The sequence below is a fragment of the Convolutriloba macropyga genome, chromosome 12 (genome assembly GCF_964194025.1).
Source record: "Convolutriloba macropyga chromosome 12, txConMacr16.3, whole genome shotgun sequence".
NCBI lineage: Eukaryota > Metazoa > Xenacoelomorpha > Acoela > Convolutidae > Convolutriloba > Convolutriloba macropyga.
In genome coordinates, this window is record NC_134479.1 from 44453079 (window position 1) to 44472818 (window position 19740).

Genomic DNA, 19740 nt, shown 5'->3' on the forward strand with positions numbered 1-19740 from the left:
TAGAAAAAGTAAATCTTGCAGCTGTTTTGTCAGTTGAAGCTTGTTGGTTTCTTTTAATCGCGGCTTTTAGTAATCTCATTTTTGACTTAAGAAGTTTGTTCCACCTACATGCAATTTTTATTGTGTTGAGCGTTTAGCTTAACTTGTTTTGCGTTTCCATTACAAATAACCATCATGCGCCCGCTGATTAACAAAACGCAACTTTTAGCTCTGCTGATGTTTTTTTTGCGGTTTGTGGTGTCAATCGAACAAATGGTATGTTGCCAAACTTTTCAATAATGTTTTAGTTAATTTGTGTTTAACTGGAAAAACTGTTTTTTGGAAGAAAAAAAACGTATTTGGTTTAGGAAATGCATTTTAAAATTCGAATTAGTTTGGTTCTTAAATCTATCAACCGAATACGATGACAAAACTAGCACTGAAATCCACATGGGGTTAAGCAGGGGACATTGAATATTTATTCTTGAACCCAAAGGTACATGATGACGGGCAAACAAAAGACCTGATTACTGATATAGTGATCATATTGAAAATAAAAATTCTTTTGAGTTTTTTTTTGTGGTGTGTCTATAAGCGATGCGACTAAATATCTGCATTTGTCATTTTTCGTGTTTCTGTATTTTAATCATGTTACTTCTTTTGTTTGTTTTAGATATCGAACTTTTTTTCAACATTCAGCTTAAAATAATTCAATTAATTGGATAAAAATTTACTTAAACAAAATACTTACCATCTCTAACCACATCATCATTGTTACCATTCTTCTGTTCCTTTCGACCGTCTAATGATTCAATGTATTTCGACATTCCGGAAAGAACTTGCTCCCAGTTGCGAGTCGTTGACCCAAATAAATGATCGAAAGCTGGATATTCTACAAGCAGTTCGTCAAGCCGTAGGTATGAGGTTGCTAATTTTTTCCTGTACTCCTTTATTTGTTCGGGCAGATTTTGATTATTTTTTGGTTCTCCAAGGACTTGCTCGTACTCTGCGATCAGTTTTTCTCCTGCTTCGATTATTTTTACTAGTTCGAAAGCTGAAATCAAAACAATCCGCAAAGGGAAGCAACTTTGCTTGGACCAGCATGAAACTCATCAGATGATAAATAATGAAAAAGTGAAAATTCAACTTTCATCTGCCCTACATCTACAGAAATTACTCATAAATAAATATTTTTTTCAGCTGAGAAAAAAAAATTGATATTCTCAATTTAACAATGGATTTCAGAGCATCATAACCAAGTTTTTGGTGGCCTTTTTTGATGTTTTAGTCTTTGTGAGAAAGTTGACTGCAATTTAAATGGCAAGATTGCAGACCATGTTCTTTTTGCTGTATATCTCGAATTGATGTGACATTTATTTATCGCAACCTTCCAACCAAAAATTAACCATTGATTAAAATTTTGCTCGTTTTTAAAACCTCTAAGATCATTATTAGATAGCTCTGAAACGTTTGCTGATTTTTAAGCGAGACCTTACCTTCAATATTCTTAAACATGTAGATCTGACAAACTTAATTATAAAGTGTCTTTTTCAATACCTTATTTGAAGTAAAAAAATTTCAATACGTTCAAACAAAACTTGGTGAAAGTAGAGATTTTCAAGTAAACGAGAGCTCTTGAACTTTTTCCAGTTATTGTAATCATCCCTTGAAAGTTTTCCATAAAAGAAGTATCAACTTACCGTCAAAATAGGCCAATCTTTTACAGATCACACAAAACTGGATTGAGCATGCAAATCTAACTTGATAAAAGACACTACAAATCAAAGAAAAATTTATATGTCTGCCATTTGTTTGTGCTGTAAGTCTCAATCACAATTTAGATGGGGCTAAAAAATTGATTTAAAAAGAGCAATGAGTGACACAGACAAGGTTACACAATGTGCGATAAAATCGAGTTAAGTTGTTGAATAGTTAACTTGGGTTGTCTTGGTGATGAGTTGTCGCTAATCAGACGACCTTAGGAAAAAATTATTGTCAAATTCAAGACAGATTTTGTTTTTAAAAATTTAGAATGGAAGATAACTGTTGCCTAGTGCCGTATTATTGAATAGGAACATTATCCCGTCCCATTTCGCTGAGAGAATTTACAAAATGAATTCATTTCTCAGCTCACTTTTGGGGCGATAGGGTGCCAATCATACGCTAACGTTCATATTGAAGTAATTCTTAATTTTCCTATTGGCCGAGAAAGGAAAGAGACTAATTTCTTTTTTATCTCATGGAAGAATTATCGTTACTCGAAAAATAAAATAAACAGAAAAACTAAAAGCATTACGTGGTTTTGTACGGTCTTTTATGCGACTCCTCCTCTCTTCATTCTTCTGAAGCAAATTGCTTCTTCTTTCCTGAACATAGGGAAATCAGTTACAATTATCTTGCAGATCACGATATATTTATCATCCTTATTCTAGTCAAGGTGATCCATGCCTAAGTTTAGCCAAGCTCTTTTTATCCGGAAGTACAAAGTGTTAATAGTAGTACGTTGCTAGTCTGAGCTTGCGATGATTTGTTTAGCGCGTATTGGTAGTGGTATGGTAACTAACGCATTTGTTCACTATATATGCCGGATAAAATATTCGTTTATTTCAGCGGCTCTAAGACTTACAACTCACCCCGGTTTCAGCTTTAGACTAGAAATAAGTTTAAAAAAGATAATCACATTGCAATTAAGCCAAATTAGCAGTAATGTGGTTTAAGCAGTTTTAACAAAATTAGTTCAGTCATAGCTAGCAATTTGAAATCGATTGCGTAGAAACTTGGATAACGCATGAAGACTTGTTGTAGGTTGATGCTCTTTGATATAGGTGGCACGATAAGAGACGTTTGCAACTGAAATGGAAAATCATACAGAAGAATATGAAAAAAGCGATCAAATTGTTTGAATACAAAAATGAATCGCTTGATTGTGTAGAGAAAGCAATCGCAAATGGCGATATAGTTTATTGGGTAAGCAGTAACAAATGACGATAAATTTGACTGGGTAGAAAAAATATGAAGAGTGTCAATAAATTGATACAGTTGGACTAAATTAAATAAATCAACGCTGACCAAGAACCTCTCCAATGCGTTTGTTGAAAGAAAACAAAAGGTTCGTTGTCAGATATGACAGGACTTGACATTGATAACGACATGCAATGCTTAGACATCATAATATTCGTCAAAACTATTGAATTGGTGTCTTTGCTTTGCCATCAGTTTCTTGTTTTGTTTTTTGTTTTTCTTTCTTTTGTATTCTAGCACACGTGTTAGTTGTTTCACTCCGTGGAAAAACTTCTTTTGTTTTCTATTTGCAGTTTCTTCCTGTTCTCAAAATTTCAGCAAGTTTCGGAGTTAGTGTTTAATTGCTTTGCTTGAGATTGCTTTCGACAGTTTTCGGTTACTGTTTTGTGAGTAGGTATTTATGCTTCCAGTAGTCTTCGTTCATCATCTCTTTTTTCGTTGCCCTCCTTTCTCATGTCTTTGAGTTTTATTTGTTGCTCTACCAGTCCAGTTCCGTTTCTTTAATGAATAGCTCTTGTCTGAATTTGAGTTTCTCTTTTCAGAAAAGAAAATATTCCTTTGTAATTTCGTTGTGCTGAACTTTAGGAAATTGGAATGCGGTAATAGATTTTTTAATCAAATCGAAAAGTACAATTGATTGTTTTCGCGATATTGTGAGCTTTTTATATTTCCTCTCTATTGATGATTTTCCATGAAATCAGCTATGCAGAAAAAATTTGTTCACAAGATGCACTTAGCTTGATTTTATGAAGCTATCTTCTTCCATGGCGCTATTTTTCACTTTCATTCTTTCCCACACGACAAATTTATAACAATCAGTTATTAGTGCGCATTTGAAATTCTTGAACAAATCGGGGAATTTTTAAACTATTTTGTGCTTCCCTGCTTTTTTGTACATTCAATCAGCAACTTGCTTCGTTTTTCTGCATTGCCAATTTGGCGGTTGTTTGAGGTTTGTCTTTTTCGGTTTACTGGCCGTTTGTTGGGGGGGGGGGGGGTTGTATTGATGTTCAGTGACTACTCTGGGAGATGCTGTGGACAACTGTTGTTTTTTTAGTTTAGTTTGCTGTCGCAATGTGGATGGTGACTGTGATGTTGCAGCTGACTGAGGTTGAGTGGAAGCAGGAACGGTGACAGTTCGCCTTTGCTAGTAGTCATGTTTTTTTTCTGTGGTTGAAAAAACAGGTAAAATTAGTTAGGTGTCGCTTGCTTGTGTCATGATTATCAGAAACTATGGCAATTTACGTAGCAAAAATATTGTATGATTTAAAGATTAAAATGTTTTCTTTTGTGAAAAAGCTTCTGTAAAGTATGGTTACTAACCGCTTCATGTAGAAAAATTTTACGCTAAATGCAGATTTTAATCAATTTCGTTGGAATCTTTTCGTTCTGCTAAAGGCAATTTTAGTTAAAATAGATAGAAGTATCTATGTGTTGCTAACTGCATTTCCCGGGTTGAGAAATTGCGACGAAATCGAAGCAAGAACTGTCGTTTTTGGTCAACTTTTGTCGATTTCATCGGTTTTTTATGTAGGAAATGTCGATTATCCACGTTTTCGGGATTGTCGGTATTGTCGGTATTTGATGTAAGAAGTGCCGATTAGCGTAGTTTTCGTCGGTATTGTCGGTTTTGGCAGTAAGAAGTGTCGATTATCGTTGTTTTTTGTCGGTATTGTGAGTCTCAATTTGTTTTAAATACAAAAGAAATAGAGTAAAACAAAGTGACAAGTGATGCAGTGGAGGAGAAGGAGGCTAGTAATATAGGGGTGCAAGGTTCGAATCCTGGCAGGGACTGTCCGGTTTGTGAGAGTTTTTGAATGGCAAAAACCGACGATTCTTACCTTAAAATACCGACGAAAACCGATCAAAACGACGAAAAAAACGTAAGAGCTTTGATCGGTTTTGGCGAAGTAAAAGCGACGAAAACCGACGATTTCTTATGTTTAAATCCGAAGAATTTCTCAACACGGGTTTTCCTTTTACGGCTTCTCCCTCCCCCACACACACTACTGTGAAAAACATTAAAAAATTGTAAAGGTATCTTGTAGTATGGCAATTTTAATAAAAAGAGTCATCAGTACTGGTTTGGTGGTGCCGTTTATATAATATGGGCACTGGATTACAATGTTAATTCCATAGATCAAAAAATTATTGTTTTTTGAGATACTTCTGGATAATTGCTGAGTAAAAAGATAAGTGTTCCAGCTGGTACGCTCTCAGTTGATACGCTCTCAGCTCAAAGAAAAGCTCTCAGCTGATGCGTAATTTTAATTAAAATGATTACTACTTTAAAATGATTACTTTAATTAAAATGATTACTTTTTTAAGCATTTTTAAATTTCTTTTAAATGGTCTGCAGAAGAATTATTCATCTTGTTTTTCAAAAATGCCGTGTTTTGCAATTGCAAATTGTGTTTTATTCTCCTGCCAACAATCCCTGTTAGCAATTAAAATTTGAAGTAATGGAAAATGGAAGACATGCCTTGACGCAAAAATTTTTAAAAAGCAAATATTTTTTGAAAAGTGCTCTTTGGTATGGTATGCAAATATGATTCGATTCTAGCTTTAAGTTGGAAGTTGCTTTTCGTATTTTTTCAGAAATTCAGTAATAAATAGGGTATTGATCTTCTTTGTTAAATCAAACCGGCACAAGACTTTTGAACAGGTAATGACCACTTTAAAGTTATTGATGAAATTATATGATATAAAATTAAAGGAGGGGATTTAAAAAAGTTTCCAATGCCAGGCGGGCAGCCCGTACACAAGGTCGTCTTTCTCCGCTGTACGGAGTTGTGAATCTCAGGGAGTGCGTCACCTTAACACTGCTGCCAAGACCTTGGAACTGGGTAGACAGCACTATTGAAGGAAAATTTCGTAAAATATTTTGAAGGGGAGTATAGGAATTTTTTTGAAGAAGCTTTCGTATTCAGCCGATGCGAGTTGTCCTGTGGTTTCAGCTTCATTAGCTTCTAATAGTGCGAAAAATTGCACTGGTGAAAAAATTAAATGGGATTTCTGCGACCAATGAAAAATTGGTAAAAACAAAACAGTAGGTAGTCTTTAAGCGGATCAATCTAATAAGCAAAACAAGTTAATGGAAAAAAAAAATTTGAGAAGTGCGGGATAAATTGAAGTGGAGGGGAAGGTTTGTTTGCAGTCATTTTTGGGATGGAATACTTTTTGGGAGGAGTTTACTAAGGGACAGATTGTGGTTTTGTATATAAAATATTTGCACAGTATTTTCGTAGGCTTTACGATTTTCAAATGGATATGCAAATAAATTGGTTTTTTTCATTCCTGACAACAGTCATCTTGAAATAATTGACAAAAAAAATCGCAAATGGGATAATTGGGTTTTTTTGTAGTTAAAAAGATGATTTGAGCGGAGAATGCAGGCAACATGAAGAGGTTGGCCTACAAATTTCCAAATTTCGGCAGTTCTCTAAAAACTCAACCAGGTAGAAAACAGATTTGTCTTTCAACTTTCAGTGAACAATCAATTGTGTATCGAATAAGAGTGAAAACACTTTTTCGATTAACAACGGTGATCTGTTCAGTGGTTGAGTGTTTTTTTGGAACTGAACGCTTGTTATCAATTAATTGAAAACAGAATTCCCTTAATGGGTAGTCTAGTTCTAATTTCAATCCATATTTTCTTAAGAGCTTGTACTATTTATCTATTATTTCATGCAATCAAGTCCCGGTTTGTTCTCTAAGTTTTGTATAACGAATACAAGTGACTGCATGTTTTTTTCTTATTAGGGTTCGAAAATAGTATTCATTACTCGGCTTAAGAACTTAACAGTACAGAAAGAACGAAAAATTAAAAACTTTGGACCAATTAAGAAACCTACTAGTAGTTTCCTCGGCTAAGAAACTTAATTACAAGCCAAGCAGAGATCAAGCATTTTGAAGAAAGTTTTCTTCAATCTTGTTAGTAGACAGCAAAATGTTGAAAGTGGCCCTGAAAGTTGGCCAGGTTTCGTGATTGAATTTTGATATTGAGCGTCTATTAAAAAATTTTTTGTGTTCGCCAGCGTTGCGACAATAATTGAATGAATAAAATTTGATAATATTTCTTTATCTTTTCAATTTCACGAAAGATACTTGATTCACATACCTGATCCAACAAGGCTGTTGACTTCTCCTGATATTGTAGAGGTACTTTTGAAGGCTTTTGAGTTCATTAAGAGTTGAATTTGGAAGACGTTCGACATGAAAATTACGTTTAATTGCTCAAATCGTAATTGTGTCGCCAACAGATATTTTTTGATAAATTATTCATCAGACAAAATTTTTAGATATTATTATCTGCCTGACTAAAATAATTTTTTTTTCAGAAATTTGCGTTCTTTTGTCTTGAAATATTTTAAATGTTCCTTGTTTAACACTACTGGCCTGGCAATAGAATCAGACGTTTCAATCTATGGTTTGATATCCTTTAGGTTATTGCTGAGTGCCGCATCTTTATAGTAATTATTTGTGATCTCTTGTTGGCGCTTTTTTCAGGATTTCTTTGGTTTTTTGGCCTGCTGAGCTGTTTGATTCAACTACGGTAATTGACTCGTTTTTTTGTTTTCCATTTCTTTAACATGAGAGGTTTTATCTCAACCAATATCACTGTTCATTAGATAGTTTAAAACACGACAATTGTAACTACAGGAAACTCTAGGTCTAGTTTATTTTCATATTCTTCTAGTTTGCAACGAATGAGTCCCTTGTGTATGACTCTATTACTTTTCTCGGGGTTATTTAGCATTTTGGGTAGATCTTTTTCTGTCCGAACATTAAACGTGTAACTGACTTTGACTTGGAATTCGTTTCCAATTTCAAGAGGGGCTCCTCTGCTGAAACGTTTGTTTGATGGTCTACTGGATGTAGCACGTGTCAATTTTGGCGCAGGGTGAACTGGTTGATTTAAAGTCACTATTTCGTATACACTAACGTATCGGCAACTTATGATTCCAATGCGAAAAGCTTGGCTTTGTTGTAAATTTTGAAAATTGAACTTCTTAGCCATCATTTTTGTCTTTTGTTTTGTAGTGTTTATGAACGGAGACATAATTAGTTTAAATTATTAATTATTATTAGAGTTATTATTGTTTTTGTCAAAATGGTATTCTTCAGAAGTTTTGTTAACAGCTAACTGTTGTCCAATTATGACTCTGGGATCTGTTATTTTTCTATTACAGTAAATTCTATCACCATTTTGTCAGTCCTTAGACGTTTTGGTTCGCTGGCGTTCTACTATTCATAAATTTAATATTTAGGCATAGAGAATGTTGGCGCTCTTCTGATTTGCAATGAGTTCAATTTTTGCTGAAACGATAATGACTGAAAATGATAAGATTCGAATTTCCGGCTTTTTGCTGTTTGATTTCTGTATTTGGCCTTCGGTTATTTTGACCCGGAGAGGTGCTGTAATTGCTCTAACAATTTTTGGTAAACTTCTCTCGGTTTCGAGCAAAGAAACGGTTTTCGTTTTTGAATTTTTTTACTGCAAACCTCAAGCGATGGTGTGACCGGAGAGTTTGCCCAACTTACTGTATCTTGATTGATACATAAACCTAGAATTATTGTTACTGTGGTATGAAACTTTTATTTTACGTTAGGTTGGTTTCTTATTGCTAAAATTGCGAATTTAATATCCATTCTGTTTAAAAGGAAAAATAAAAAAAAATTTATACTTGGGTTGCCAAATATTGCTAAGTTGCAGCAGGTCTCTCTTATAAATGTTTAACGGGCCTATTGTTTCAGTGAAGTATGTGTTAGACCGTTGGCAAAAAATTCTAAGCTATTGGTTTTACGTTGGACCAGGGTGAATTCAGGATCAGGCCCTCTTTTTTGCTACGGCCTTTGCAATTCTGTCTATGACGCTTTCTATTATTGCATCCGGTTGTCGCTTAAGTTTTTCAACTTCTATTTGTCCCCTATATTTGACCTTAGCATCATTAAATCCATTGATAAACTGGTTTTTGGCCTCATTCCAACTGAAAGCGTCAACTAGAGATAATAACCCATGAGCCGTTGGTCCTCACCAGACCAAAACAAATAGGGTTCCTGGCTGTGCAAAAACCTCCTGGGCGTCCCCTTCTGGAAAGCGTATTCCCAAATTTGTTGTTTGCCTTTTAGCTGTATATTGTCTCTTTTTGATTTTCTCATTTTGAAGTTTGTTTTACGAACGAATTGTACTTATTTATATTGCCGACTTTGTTCGAATTGATAATTGATTGATTGATTGATTCTTTCGGTTTTTGAAAAGAGGAAAACAGCGCTAGCGTTGTTGCGTAGAGGCTCAAATGGGAAATTAATCAAAACTAGCGGTTTTGTTTGAAACTCTTGAATAATTTTAAAAAAATGAGTAAAAGTTGCTGAACAGTAAAAAATTGTTGCTGATGGAGATTGTCTGCAGTGAGCTGTCTGATGATGCCTGGTTTGACAAAAAAATCAGCTGAAGCGCTGATTCAGGTAAGAAAAGTGAACAGGGTGAATTCATAGAAGACACGGTGAATTTTCGTAAGAAATGCGGTGAAATGTGGTGAAAAAAAATAATTTTCACCGCGTATTTCGTACATCTTTTTGCGGTGAATGCTGTGAATCGCGGTGAATTATTTTTTTTCACCGCGTTCTCGGTGGCGGTTAATTTTTTTTTTCACCGCTTAATGCGATGAATTATTTTTTTTCAACGCATCTAGCGGTGAAAAAAAATAATTCACCGCTTGAGAGAAAGCGTTGAATTATTTTTTTTCACCGCTAGATGCGGTGAAAAAAAATAAATCACCACTTTCTCCCAAGCGTTGAATTATTTTTTTTCACCGCTAGATGCGTTGAAAAAAAATAATTCATCGCATTAAGCGGTGAAAAAAAAATTAACCGCCACCGAGAACGCGGTGAAAAAAAATAATTCACCGCGATTCACCGCATTCACCGCAAAAAGATGTACGAAATACGCGGTGAAAATTATTTTTTTTCACCACATTTCACCGCATTTCTTACGAAAATTCACCACCAAACCTCGACCCGGGGAGAACTGTTTAATTCTCTGTACTAAATTGTAAAAGAAAAATTTAGTCCGACGGAATGTTTAACACTATATCAAGGCAGGCAAATCTTCGCCAATTTTTAGTTACTTGCTCTTAAATATATATATACATTGTTAACATTTTTAACATATATACAAAACAAAAATGCATGTAGGTATAAAAAATTTTACAAATTGCTTACTAGGAATATTTCAAGAATGTGCAAAAGCAGTAAGGTGAACCATGGTAATATATCAGTTCCTATTATTATTTTTGTTCAATTCGGTTCGTAAATTTCTGTCTCTGAAATCGTGGTTTAATTTACAGATGTGTCCACGTTCTCTCAGTTCTTATAACTTTTATCAAACTATTTAGATTGAAATCTTTTGGAGGAAACTAGTTGGTTATATACAGCCTAAGCCTAACCTCCAGTGTGATCATTTTCATCATCTGCAGATGTAGATAGAATAGCAGATAAACCAAAGCTCAGATCCAAAGTCTGATTGCCATTTAGCGGCGAAGAAGATCTTGCAGCTGAAAGCAAACAAAAAGAATAACACAATTTCTAAACTTCTACTTTTCTCTGATAAAAAAAAACCAAATCAGCGTTTTTGATCAGTTTAGTACAAGTGTTTTTTCTCTTTTATCAAAAAATTACGTTTTAGCTTTATTTCGTTTTGCCCTATCTTTAAATAGTTCAGCTAAAAATTGAGGTGTATTTTAGGTAACAGTTTAGGTAGTGCCCCCTTAAAATTACCGTTATTTATTGAAAAAATAAGGCAAAATAGAGTAAGGCAATTTTTCAGGTAAACTAAAGTATGTTTTAACGTTCTCTTTCGCACCGTTTAGAGATTTTTTGCTCCGACCCCAATTGTGCGGGGAGGAACTATATACTCAAATGGGTTCTTTTTTTGTCAAACAATTTTGGCCGATCGATATATTCATCGTAAAAAAAGTGAGTGGTGTCATTAATAAGCTCGTCCATCGTAGAATTCGAATCGAAAAGGATTTTTTGTGACATTTGTTTTTTTTCGAGGATTTATCGAGTTTTGTGTGAACACGGCATATTTGGCATGCTTTTGTTCACTTTTAGTGTCATTTTTCTTTAGATTAAGATATTTTTAATAAAATACTAAATCAAAAATTTATTTCAAATTAAAATGAATCAATTTTGAGTTCCTAACAAACGAAATGCAAAAAAAAAATTAGATCTGGTCTCAGAAGGAAGCTTAATATCAAAAAAAAATTAAATTCTATTTGAGAGCTTTTTTTAGAAAAAAACTTTTCATATTTTTCTTGTTTTCTTGAATCACCTAGAGACTAGTCACTTTCCCAATCTAGGCTCAGTTAATGAAAAATTTGATTCACAGTCGAATTAAACGCAATGATTTAAAACTTAGTTTTCAAGGAATCGCTCGTGCTTTTTTTGTTTTCGACTCTGAGTTCTCGTAATTTGAAATGAAATTTTAATATTTTTGAGGTTTCAATAAAATTTTGGAATCCTATGGCATGAACTCTTTAACTACAAGTACAAAAAAATCGCAATTATCATCAAGTCAACCTATCTAGAGCTTTGAGTGGACAGATAATGGCTGTTAAGACTTTAAAAACGATCTTCCGAGAAATTTTTTTATCACTAACGGATCATAAACTTTTCTTCGTGAATTGTACGTCACTCTCAGTTATGACAGGATACCATTCCTTTCTACTGCAACCAAAATTGTTCTGGTTAGCAATTTTATCTTCTAACTATTTGTTATAAGAGTTCAACGCCACAAAAATTTAATAAAACTTGAAAACTTATTACATTATCCTGATATCGATATCTCCCATTGGCTTAAAGAAACCGTTCCGTGGATCATGGATTAAGTTGTCAGAGGAAAAATTATGATTTATATGGTTTCGACAATTTTTTTACGCACTTTTCTACTGATTTTTTTTGGTTTGCCTGTATTTGATGTTGTTTCCTCATTCATTAGACTTATTTTGATGTCTTGTTGTTTTCCTATGCATGACAAATATGGTTGTTCTCCAGCAAGGCATACTTGAAACGTATTGTTTGACTTTCGTTAAAAGCGATTGATTTTAATGGCTAATAAGACTTTAAAAATAATATTATTGTAAATATTTTTTGAAAAAAAACCAATCCTTAACTTATTTTTGTGAATTGTAAGTCAGTCTCAGTAATAACTGGTCCACCTTCTGTTCTAGTTCAACCAGAATTATTGTAAATAGCCGTTATATGTTTTAACTATTGGTGTTATGACTTCGATGCACGGGTTTTCATAATTTTCTTTAAAAAACTTTTCGATAAATTTTTTCGTAATTTTGGTTCCTTTTGAAATTTGATACATAATCTGAAGATTGATAGTTGCATTGGATCAGAGAAGACGTTAAATGGATCATATAAAGTGTTTTCAGAGAAAAAATATGGTTTATATGGCTTCGACAATTTTTTCACTCACTTTTCTGCTGATTTTTTTGGTTTTGATTGTATTTGTTGTTGTTTCCACAGTCATTAGACTTATTTTGATGTCTTATTGATTTCCTATGCTTGACAAATATGCTTGTTCTCCAGCGAGGCATACTTGAAACGTAATATTTGACTTTCGTTAAAAGCGATTAATTTTAATGGCAGTTAAGACTTTAAAAATAATATTATTGTAAATATTTTTGAAAAAAAAAACCAATCCTTAACTTATTTTTGTGAATTGTAAGTCAGTCTCAGTAATAATTGGTCCCCTTTCCTTGCTAATTCAACCAAAATTAATGTAAACAGCCGTTTCATCTTCTAACTATTGGTGTTATGATTTCGATGCACGGGTTTTAATAATTTTCTTTGAAAAATTTTTCAATAAATTTTTTCGTAGTTTTGGTTCCTTTTGGAATCTTGATACATAATCTAAACATTGATAGTTGCATTAGCTCAGAGAAGACGTTCAATGGATCATATAAAGTGTTTTCAGAGAAAAAATATGGTTTATATGGCTTTGACAATTTTTTCACGCACTATTCTAATGATTTTTTTGGTTTTGCCTGTATTTGTTGTTGTTTCAACAGTCATTAGACTTGTTTTGATGTCTTTTTGTATTCCTAAGCATGACAAATATGCTTGTTCTCCAGCGAGGTTTTTTTGAAGCGTTTTGTTTGACTTTCAATAAAAGCGATTGATTTTAATGGCTGTTAAGACTTTAAACATAATATTATTGTAATATTTTTTTTGAAAAAAAACAATCCTTAATTTATTTTTGTGAATTGTAAGTCGGTCTCAATAATAATTGGTCCCCCTTCCTTGCTCATTCAACCAACTTTAATTTAAATAGCCGTTTAATCTTCTAACTATTGGTGTTATGACTTCGATGCACGGGTTTTCATAATTTTCTTATCAATAAATTTTTTATTAATTCTGGTTCCTTTTGGAATCTTGATACATAATCTAAATATTGACAGTTGCATTAGCTCAGAGAAGACGTTTATTGCATCATAAAAAATGTTTTCAGAGAAAAAATTTGGTTTATATGGCTTTGACAATTTTTTCACGCAATTTTCTACTGATTTTGTTGGCTTTGAATGTATTTGTTGTTGTTTCCATAGTCATAAGACCTATTTTGATGTCTGATTGTTTTCTTATGCATGACAAATACGCTTGTTCTCCAGCGAGGCATACTTGAAACGTATTATTTGACTTTCGTTAAAAGCGAATGTTTTTAATGGCTGTTAAGACTTCAAAAATAATATTATTGTAAATATATTTGAAAAAAAAACCAATCCTTAACTTACCATTTGTGAATTGTGAGTCAATCTCAATAATAATTGGTCCCCTTTCCCTGCTAATTCAACCAACATTAATGTAAATAGCCGTTTTATCTTCGAACTATTGGTGTATTGACTTCGATGCACGGGTTTTCATAATTTTCTTTGAATAAGTTTTCAATAAATTTTTTCGTAATTTTGGTTTCTTTTGGACTCTTGATACATAATCCATATATTGATAGTTGCATTGCCTCATAGAAGACGTTCAATGGATCATATAAAGTGTTTTCAGAGAAAAAATATGGTTTATATGGCATCGACAATTTTTTCACGCACTTTTCTGCTGATTTTTTTGGTTTTGATTGTATTTGTTGTTGTTTCCACAGTCATTAGACTTATTTTGATGTCTTATTGTTTTCCTATGCTTGACAAATATGCTTGTTCTCCAGCGAGGCATACTTGAAACGTGTTGTTTGACCTTCGTTAAAATCGATTGATTTTAATGGCTGTTAAGACTTTAAAAATAATATTATTGTAAATATTTTTTGAAAAAAAACCAATCCTTAACTTATTTTTGTGAATTGTAAGTCAGTCTCAGTAATATTTGGTCCCCTTTTCTTGCTAATTCAACCAACATTAATGTAAATAGCCGTTTCATCTTCTAACTATTAGTGTTATGACTTCGATGTACGGGTTTTCATAATTTTCTTTGAAAATTTTTTCAATAATTTTTTTTAGTAATTTTGGTTCCTTTTGGAATGTTGATACATAATCCAAATATTGATAGTTGCATTGGCTCAGATATGACGTTCAATGGATCACATAAAGTGTTTTGAGAGAAAAAAACATGGTTTAAATGGCTTCGACACTTTCTTCTCGCAGTTTTCTACTGAAATTTTGGTTTTTGCCTGTATTTGTTGTTGTTACTATAGTCATAAAACTTAATTTGATGTCTTTTTAATTACCTATGCATGAAAAATATTCTTCTCTCCCAATTGACACCAAACTGAGCGTCGTTATCGACTACCGTTAGATGCTATTGACTTTAATGGCTGTTAAGACCTCAAAAAAGATTTTTCGAAAAAATTTTTGAAAAAAAACCAATTCTTAATTTATTTACATGAATTGTTAGTCGGTCTCGTAAATCATTGGATCCCTTTTTTCTACTTTAACCAGAATTATTCAATTTAGCGGTTTTATCTTCTAACTTTTGATGTAACGACTTCGATGCACGAAAGTTCATAAATTTATTTAAATTTTTTTGTAATCTAGTTTCCTTTTAGAATATTATCAAGTTATCCTGATATTGATAGTTGCATATTGGCTTAGAGAAGACGTTCAAGGAAGTTTTCAGAGAACAGTTTATGGTTTAAATGGCTTCGACACTTTATTCTTGCACTTTTCGACCTAATTTTTGGGTTTTTCAAGTATTTGTTGCTGTTTTCATAGTCAATGACTTATTATAATGTCTTTTTGATTTTTTTGAACGACAAACATAATTTTAGTCTTATAAAAACGTAACTTATTTTATTTATTAGCTTTCGTTGAAAGCTAATAAATTTAATGGCACTGATACTGCGAGTTTTCTCAAAAATTTCGTGTTTTTAATGTTTTCGGTCAAGTTTGTGGATTTATTGGGGTCAAATTGCTTAAAAAAATCCCATTACTAATTAAAAATAATTGAAAGAAGAAATATTGTTACTGAAAAGTTCTTTTTTTAATAGCTTCGACACGTTTCTCGCTTTTTTTTTATTTTGCTGTTTTTGCCTTTCTTTTATTCTTTAGGTAGCCGTAAAATGCTGGCCGGTTTCATAAGCCTGTAATTGGGGATTGAATGAATGATTTTTCCCAAAGCAGTCAGTTTATATGGAATAGTAATAAAGTTTATGATGTTTTGCATTTTAAAGATTTGAAAGGAATTTTCAGTTTTTCAGTTTTCGTTGTTCTTTTCGCCAACTTGTAACTTATTCTCACTATTGAATGGTACCATACAATTCCTTGTGTTTTAAAAGGTAACATTTTTTTTAATATGTAATTTTTGTTTTGTTTGTCGGAAAAAATGCGTTTTCATAAAAAGTAAGTGAGTCGTGCTTTTTTTGTTTCTTTTTCTATTCCTGTAGCACAATCGCTTAATAACAGATCATTATGATTTTCAAGTGTGGCCCAATTGAACTTATTTGTTCATTCATTATAAATTTCGCTGAATTACTATATAAAGAAATTGAAATAGAAATACACAATAATCAGATAATAGCTAATTATTTCAATGGCATCAATAATTTGCGTTTTCGCAATGTTTTTAATTTGTTATTCGTATTTTTTGAGTTTTTCTTCAGTCCGTTTTTATGGCTTGGTCTAACAAAAGCCAGGTCTTATAAGTTTCGTTTTGACTTTTTAAGCAAATGTATTAAGAATTATTTCGTTAAATGCCAATGACTTCTAAGACTTTTTTTGTTATTTGGGTTATAAAATGTTGATTGATTTTTGAATTTTTCTTGATTATTTCTTCTTTTTGTCGACTTGTTACCTTGTTACCTTAAGGAAAATTCCCATCTGATGTGTTGTTAGAAAAAAGTAAACTTGTGTAGAAAAAAGTAATTTTGTGTAGTTTAGATATTGAGTTTTCGCCGTGAAACATTTGTTTTTGCTTTTTTTGTTGTTTTTGTTTTCTCGTAGTATTTTAAAGGCAGATCTTGTGTCATTGAAGCATGAGATTATTAATATCAATTAATAGTTTGGTTTTGTAACAGTCTTTTTAAACTCAAACATCTGTTTCTGATTAGCTCTTTGTCAAATATTCGAGTCAAAAGACAGATAGGTCAAAAATGTAGATGGGCGCGGGTCAGAAAATCAAGTGCGAACGCACTTTAACGAGCTTCCTTGTTAAGTATGTGTGTTTGTCTTTTTGTTTGAGTTTGTGTGTGCGGGTGTGAGTAGACGTGTGTGCGTGGTTGGGGGGTGTATGCGTGTCCGTAAGATTTTACATGTTTGTTCGTGTGAGGGGGTCTGTGTGTGATTGTGTGTGTGTCTGTGTGTTTGTGTCTGTGTTTGTAAAGTTAGTTAGGTGTGTGTGTGTGTGTGTGTGTGTGTGTGTTTGTGTCTGTGTATTGAGGTTTATGTGTTTGTGTGTGTGCGTTTAAGTGTGTGTATCGGTATGCAAGTTTGTTTTAGAGCTTTGTGCGGATAAAATTATGCGTGTTTGTGTGTGTGTGTGTGTGAGGGGATGTGGTGAGTGTGTGGGCAGATAGATATGTGTGAGGTATGTGTGTGTGTGTATGGACATTCTTGCGTGTTTTTGTGTGTGTGTGTGCGTGTGTGTGTGTGCGTGTGTGTGTGTGTGTGCGCGCGTGTGTGTGTGTGTGTGTGTGTGTTTGTGTGTGTGTGTGTGTGTGTGTGTGTGTGTGTGTGTGTGTGTGTGTGTGTGTGTGTGTGTGTGTGTGTGGGTAGATATTTGTGTGTGGGGGTGAAGATATTTGTATAATTGCATATGTGGTTCTCTTTGTGTGTGTGGGTGTGTATGTGTGAACATTCTTGCGTGTTTTTGTGTGCGTGTGTTGTTAGATATTTGTGTGTGGGGATGAAGATATTTGTATAATTGCATATGGGGGTTCTCTGTGTTTGTGTGTGTATGTTTGTGTGTGTGTGTTGAAGTGTTTGTTTGTGTGAATTTGCGAGTGTGTGTGCGAATGTATGTATGTGCGTGTGGGGAGTTGTTTTGTGTAACGGTGTGTGTGTACGTGTGCGTGTGTAGTTCTTTTATGTGTGTAGTTCTGTGTGTGTGTGTGTGTTTTTGAACATACGTATGTGTGTGGACAATTCTGTCTTTATGCGTTTGGATGTTTGTTTTAATCTGTGTGATTAGTTGTTTTTTTGTGTGTGTGAGAGTGTGAGTGTGTGTGCCTATATCTATATGCATGTGTTCATATGCTTGTAGGGGTTGTTTTCATGTGAAGGTGTGTGTAAGTGTGCGTGGATGAGTGTGTATGTTTGTGTGTACATATGTACATATGTGCGTGTGTATGTGTGTGTATGTTTGTGGAAGTGTGCGTATGTGTGTGCTATCAACTATAAGTAGCAATTGACTGATCTTTAAATAATAACATTTTAGGCATCTATAAGACTCTTTTTCGAAGAATTGTTAGGCAATTTTTTCCGAAATTTTGCGATAATCGAATCTTCAAAACGACTACTAAAAACATCAATTCCATAATACTTAGAACACACAAGTGCTTATAACATAATTACTATTTAGAAATTTATGTGGAGAAACTCATGTCCGGTTTTTTGTGAATATCTCTTAATTCTTTTAAGCAAAACCTTATTCTGCTCCCACTTTTAATGTTACGTGAAAATTTGTCGCAGCAAACATGCCGTCTATATAAATCTCTCTGAGTATTCTGTGACATAATTGTCTCTCACAAGTGGATATATTCATTGCAGAATACTTAGAGGAACTCCTTTAGATAGCTTGTTTGCAAGTTTTTTGTCATGGAATACTTTGGAGCAGAGTTAGATCCTCTTCAATAAGATCAAATAGCTACTGACAAAAAAGACAAGAGCACATCCATTTCTCCACATATGGGTTTCTAGAAAGTAACTTTGTTATACGCCTTGAACTAAGAAATCAAGGGAAATTAATATTATTCAGCCTTAATGATGAGGATTCAAATAAAGCAAAAACTAAAAGAAATTAATTAATTTCTCTAAAACTGCTCACCGATACTTCAGAAAAAAAATTGTGGTACACTAATTTTTCATGGAACAAATTATTCAAATCATTAAAGCCGGAAAGTTTTACCAAATAAGCCAGGTTGAGCTGGCCAAACTAAATTGAGCTCTGATCTTCGAGCGCACGCATGTTCTTGGTGCGCTTGAACTACATGGTCTGGAAAAGGTCCCGATCGCGCTTTTGTCTGGACAATGGTCAAGAATTTGTCTGATCAGAGGTCAATCTGGACTGGGTCGGTTTGATCAGAGCCAGTTTCGAGCGCACAATATTCTGATCAGATGTTGATTTGTGCTTTCTCTAGTCTGATCAGAGTCCATGTCGAGCTAATTTCTTTTCAATTTTTTTTTGTTTTTTTTACTGACAGATGTTGTTTCTGCTGAGTCAACAATACAGCAGCATTCTCATCAGAGAATCACCGAAAGTCTGATGGGGTTGATCAGAACCAAAGAGTCCTGCTGATAATTCCTGTCGGTCCTCTCTTGAAAAAAATTAGGGTAACTGCAGATCGAAACGTTTTAATGCAATGCTGTCTACGTTCACCTCTTCAATTATTAACATGAATTAATGGCACAATCATTTTTTTGGAAATTGGGTTTTTTTACTAGCAATACTTTAATAATCGGTTCTTCGTTAATGAATATATGACTGAAAACATCAAATTTGATGAAATTAAAATAATATAGCGATTTTGAAAAAAAATGTTTATGGTCATAATCATAAAAATTGATCAGATTATTTTGAACGCACTTTAGTCTGATAAAAGGCAACTTTGGCCGCAGCTTAGTCTGATGAGAGGCAATTTTGAGCGCACTTCAGTCTGATCAGAGGCCATTTCGAGCACACTTCAGTCTGATCAGAGGTGGATTTGAGCGCAGAATAGTATGATAATGGAGAGTACGCAAATGCAGCTTCGAGCGTACGCTAATCTAATCAAACGACAACGCAGTCTGGGTCGGCCTGATCAACGATCAATTTTGTCTGGGACGGTCAAAGGCCATTTCAGTCTGGACCTGGATCTGGGAACAGAAGTTGTGCTTTCTGAACAGTTAGGGCGAGTCTTTTTATGTGCAAGTTCTTCTGCATTACCAGAAATGCAGATAAAACATTGCTTAAACGTTAATCAAATTGCTACTTCTAGAATAAGTCAAACAATCTTTAGCGCATTCGACAATTTTACAATGATCTGAAAAATTCATGATATTATTTTTATGAATTAGGAAAAGTAGTGGCCCTAAA

The 19740-nt window shown here is 33.6% G+C and overlaps 2 protein-coding genes across 5 annotated transcripts in view; both read right to left on the reverse strand.

The window, feature by feature from the left end:
- The window catches only part of LOC142350658 (uncharacterized), a 444386-nt gene that overhangs the window by 213352 nt on the left and 211294 nt on the right, over positions 1 to 19740 (reverse strand). The window lies entirely within an intron of this gene.
- The window catches only part of LOC142350309 (uncharacterized), a 76185-nt gene that overhangs the window by 19444 nt on the left and 37001 nt on the right, over positions 1 to 19740 (reverse strand). For 3 of the 4 annotated variants that reach the window (XM_075402125.1, XM_075402123.1, XM_075402124.1), the window contains 2 exons: positions 10449 to 10556; positions 731 to 1033 (listed from right to left, as the gene is read on the reverse strand). In XM_075402125.1, the coding sequence (XP_075258240.1) occupies positions 731 to 1033; positions 10449 to 10556 (411 nt within the window). The remainder of the gene's footprint in view (positions 1 to 730; positions 1034 to 10448; positions 10557 to 19740) is intronic. The other variant, XM_075402126.1, reaches the window with a different exon arrangement.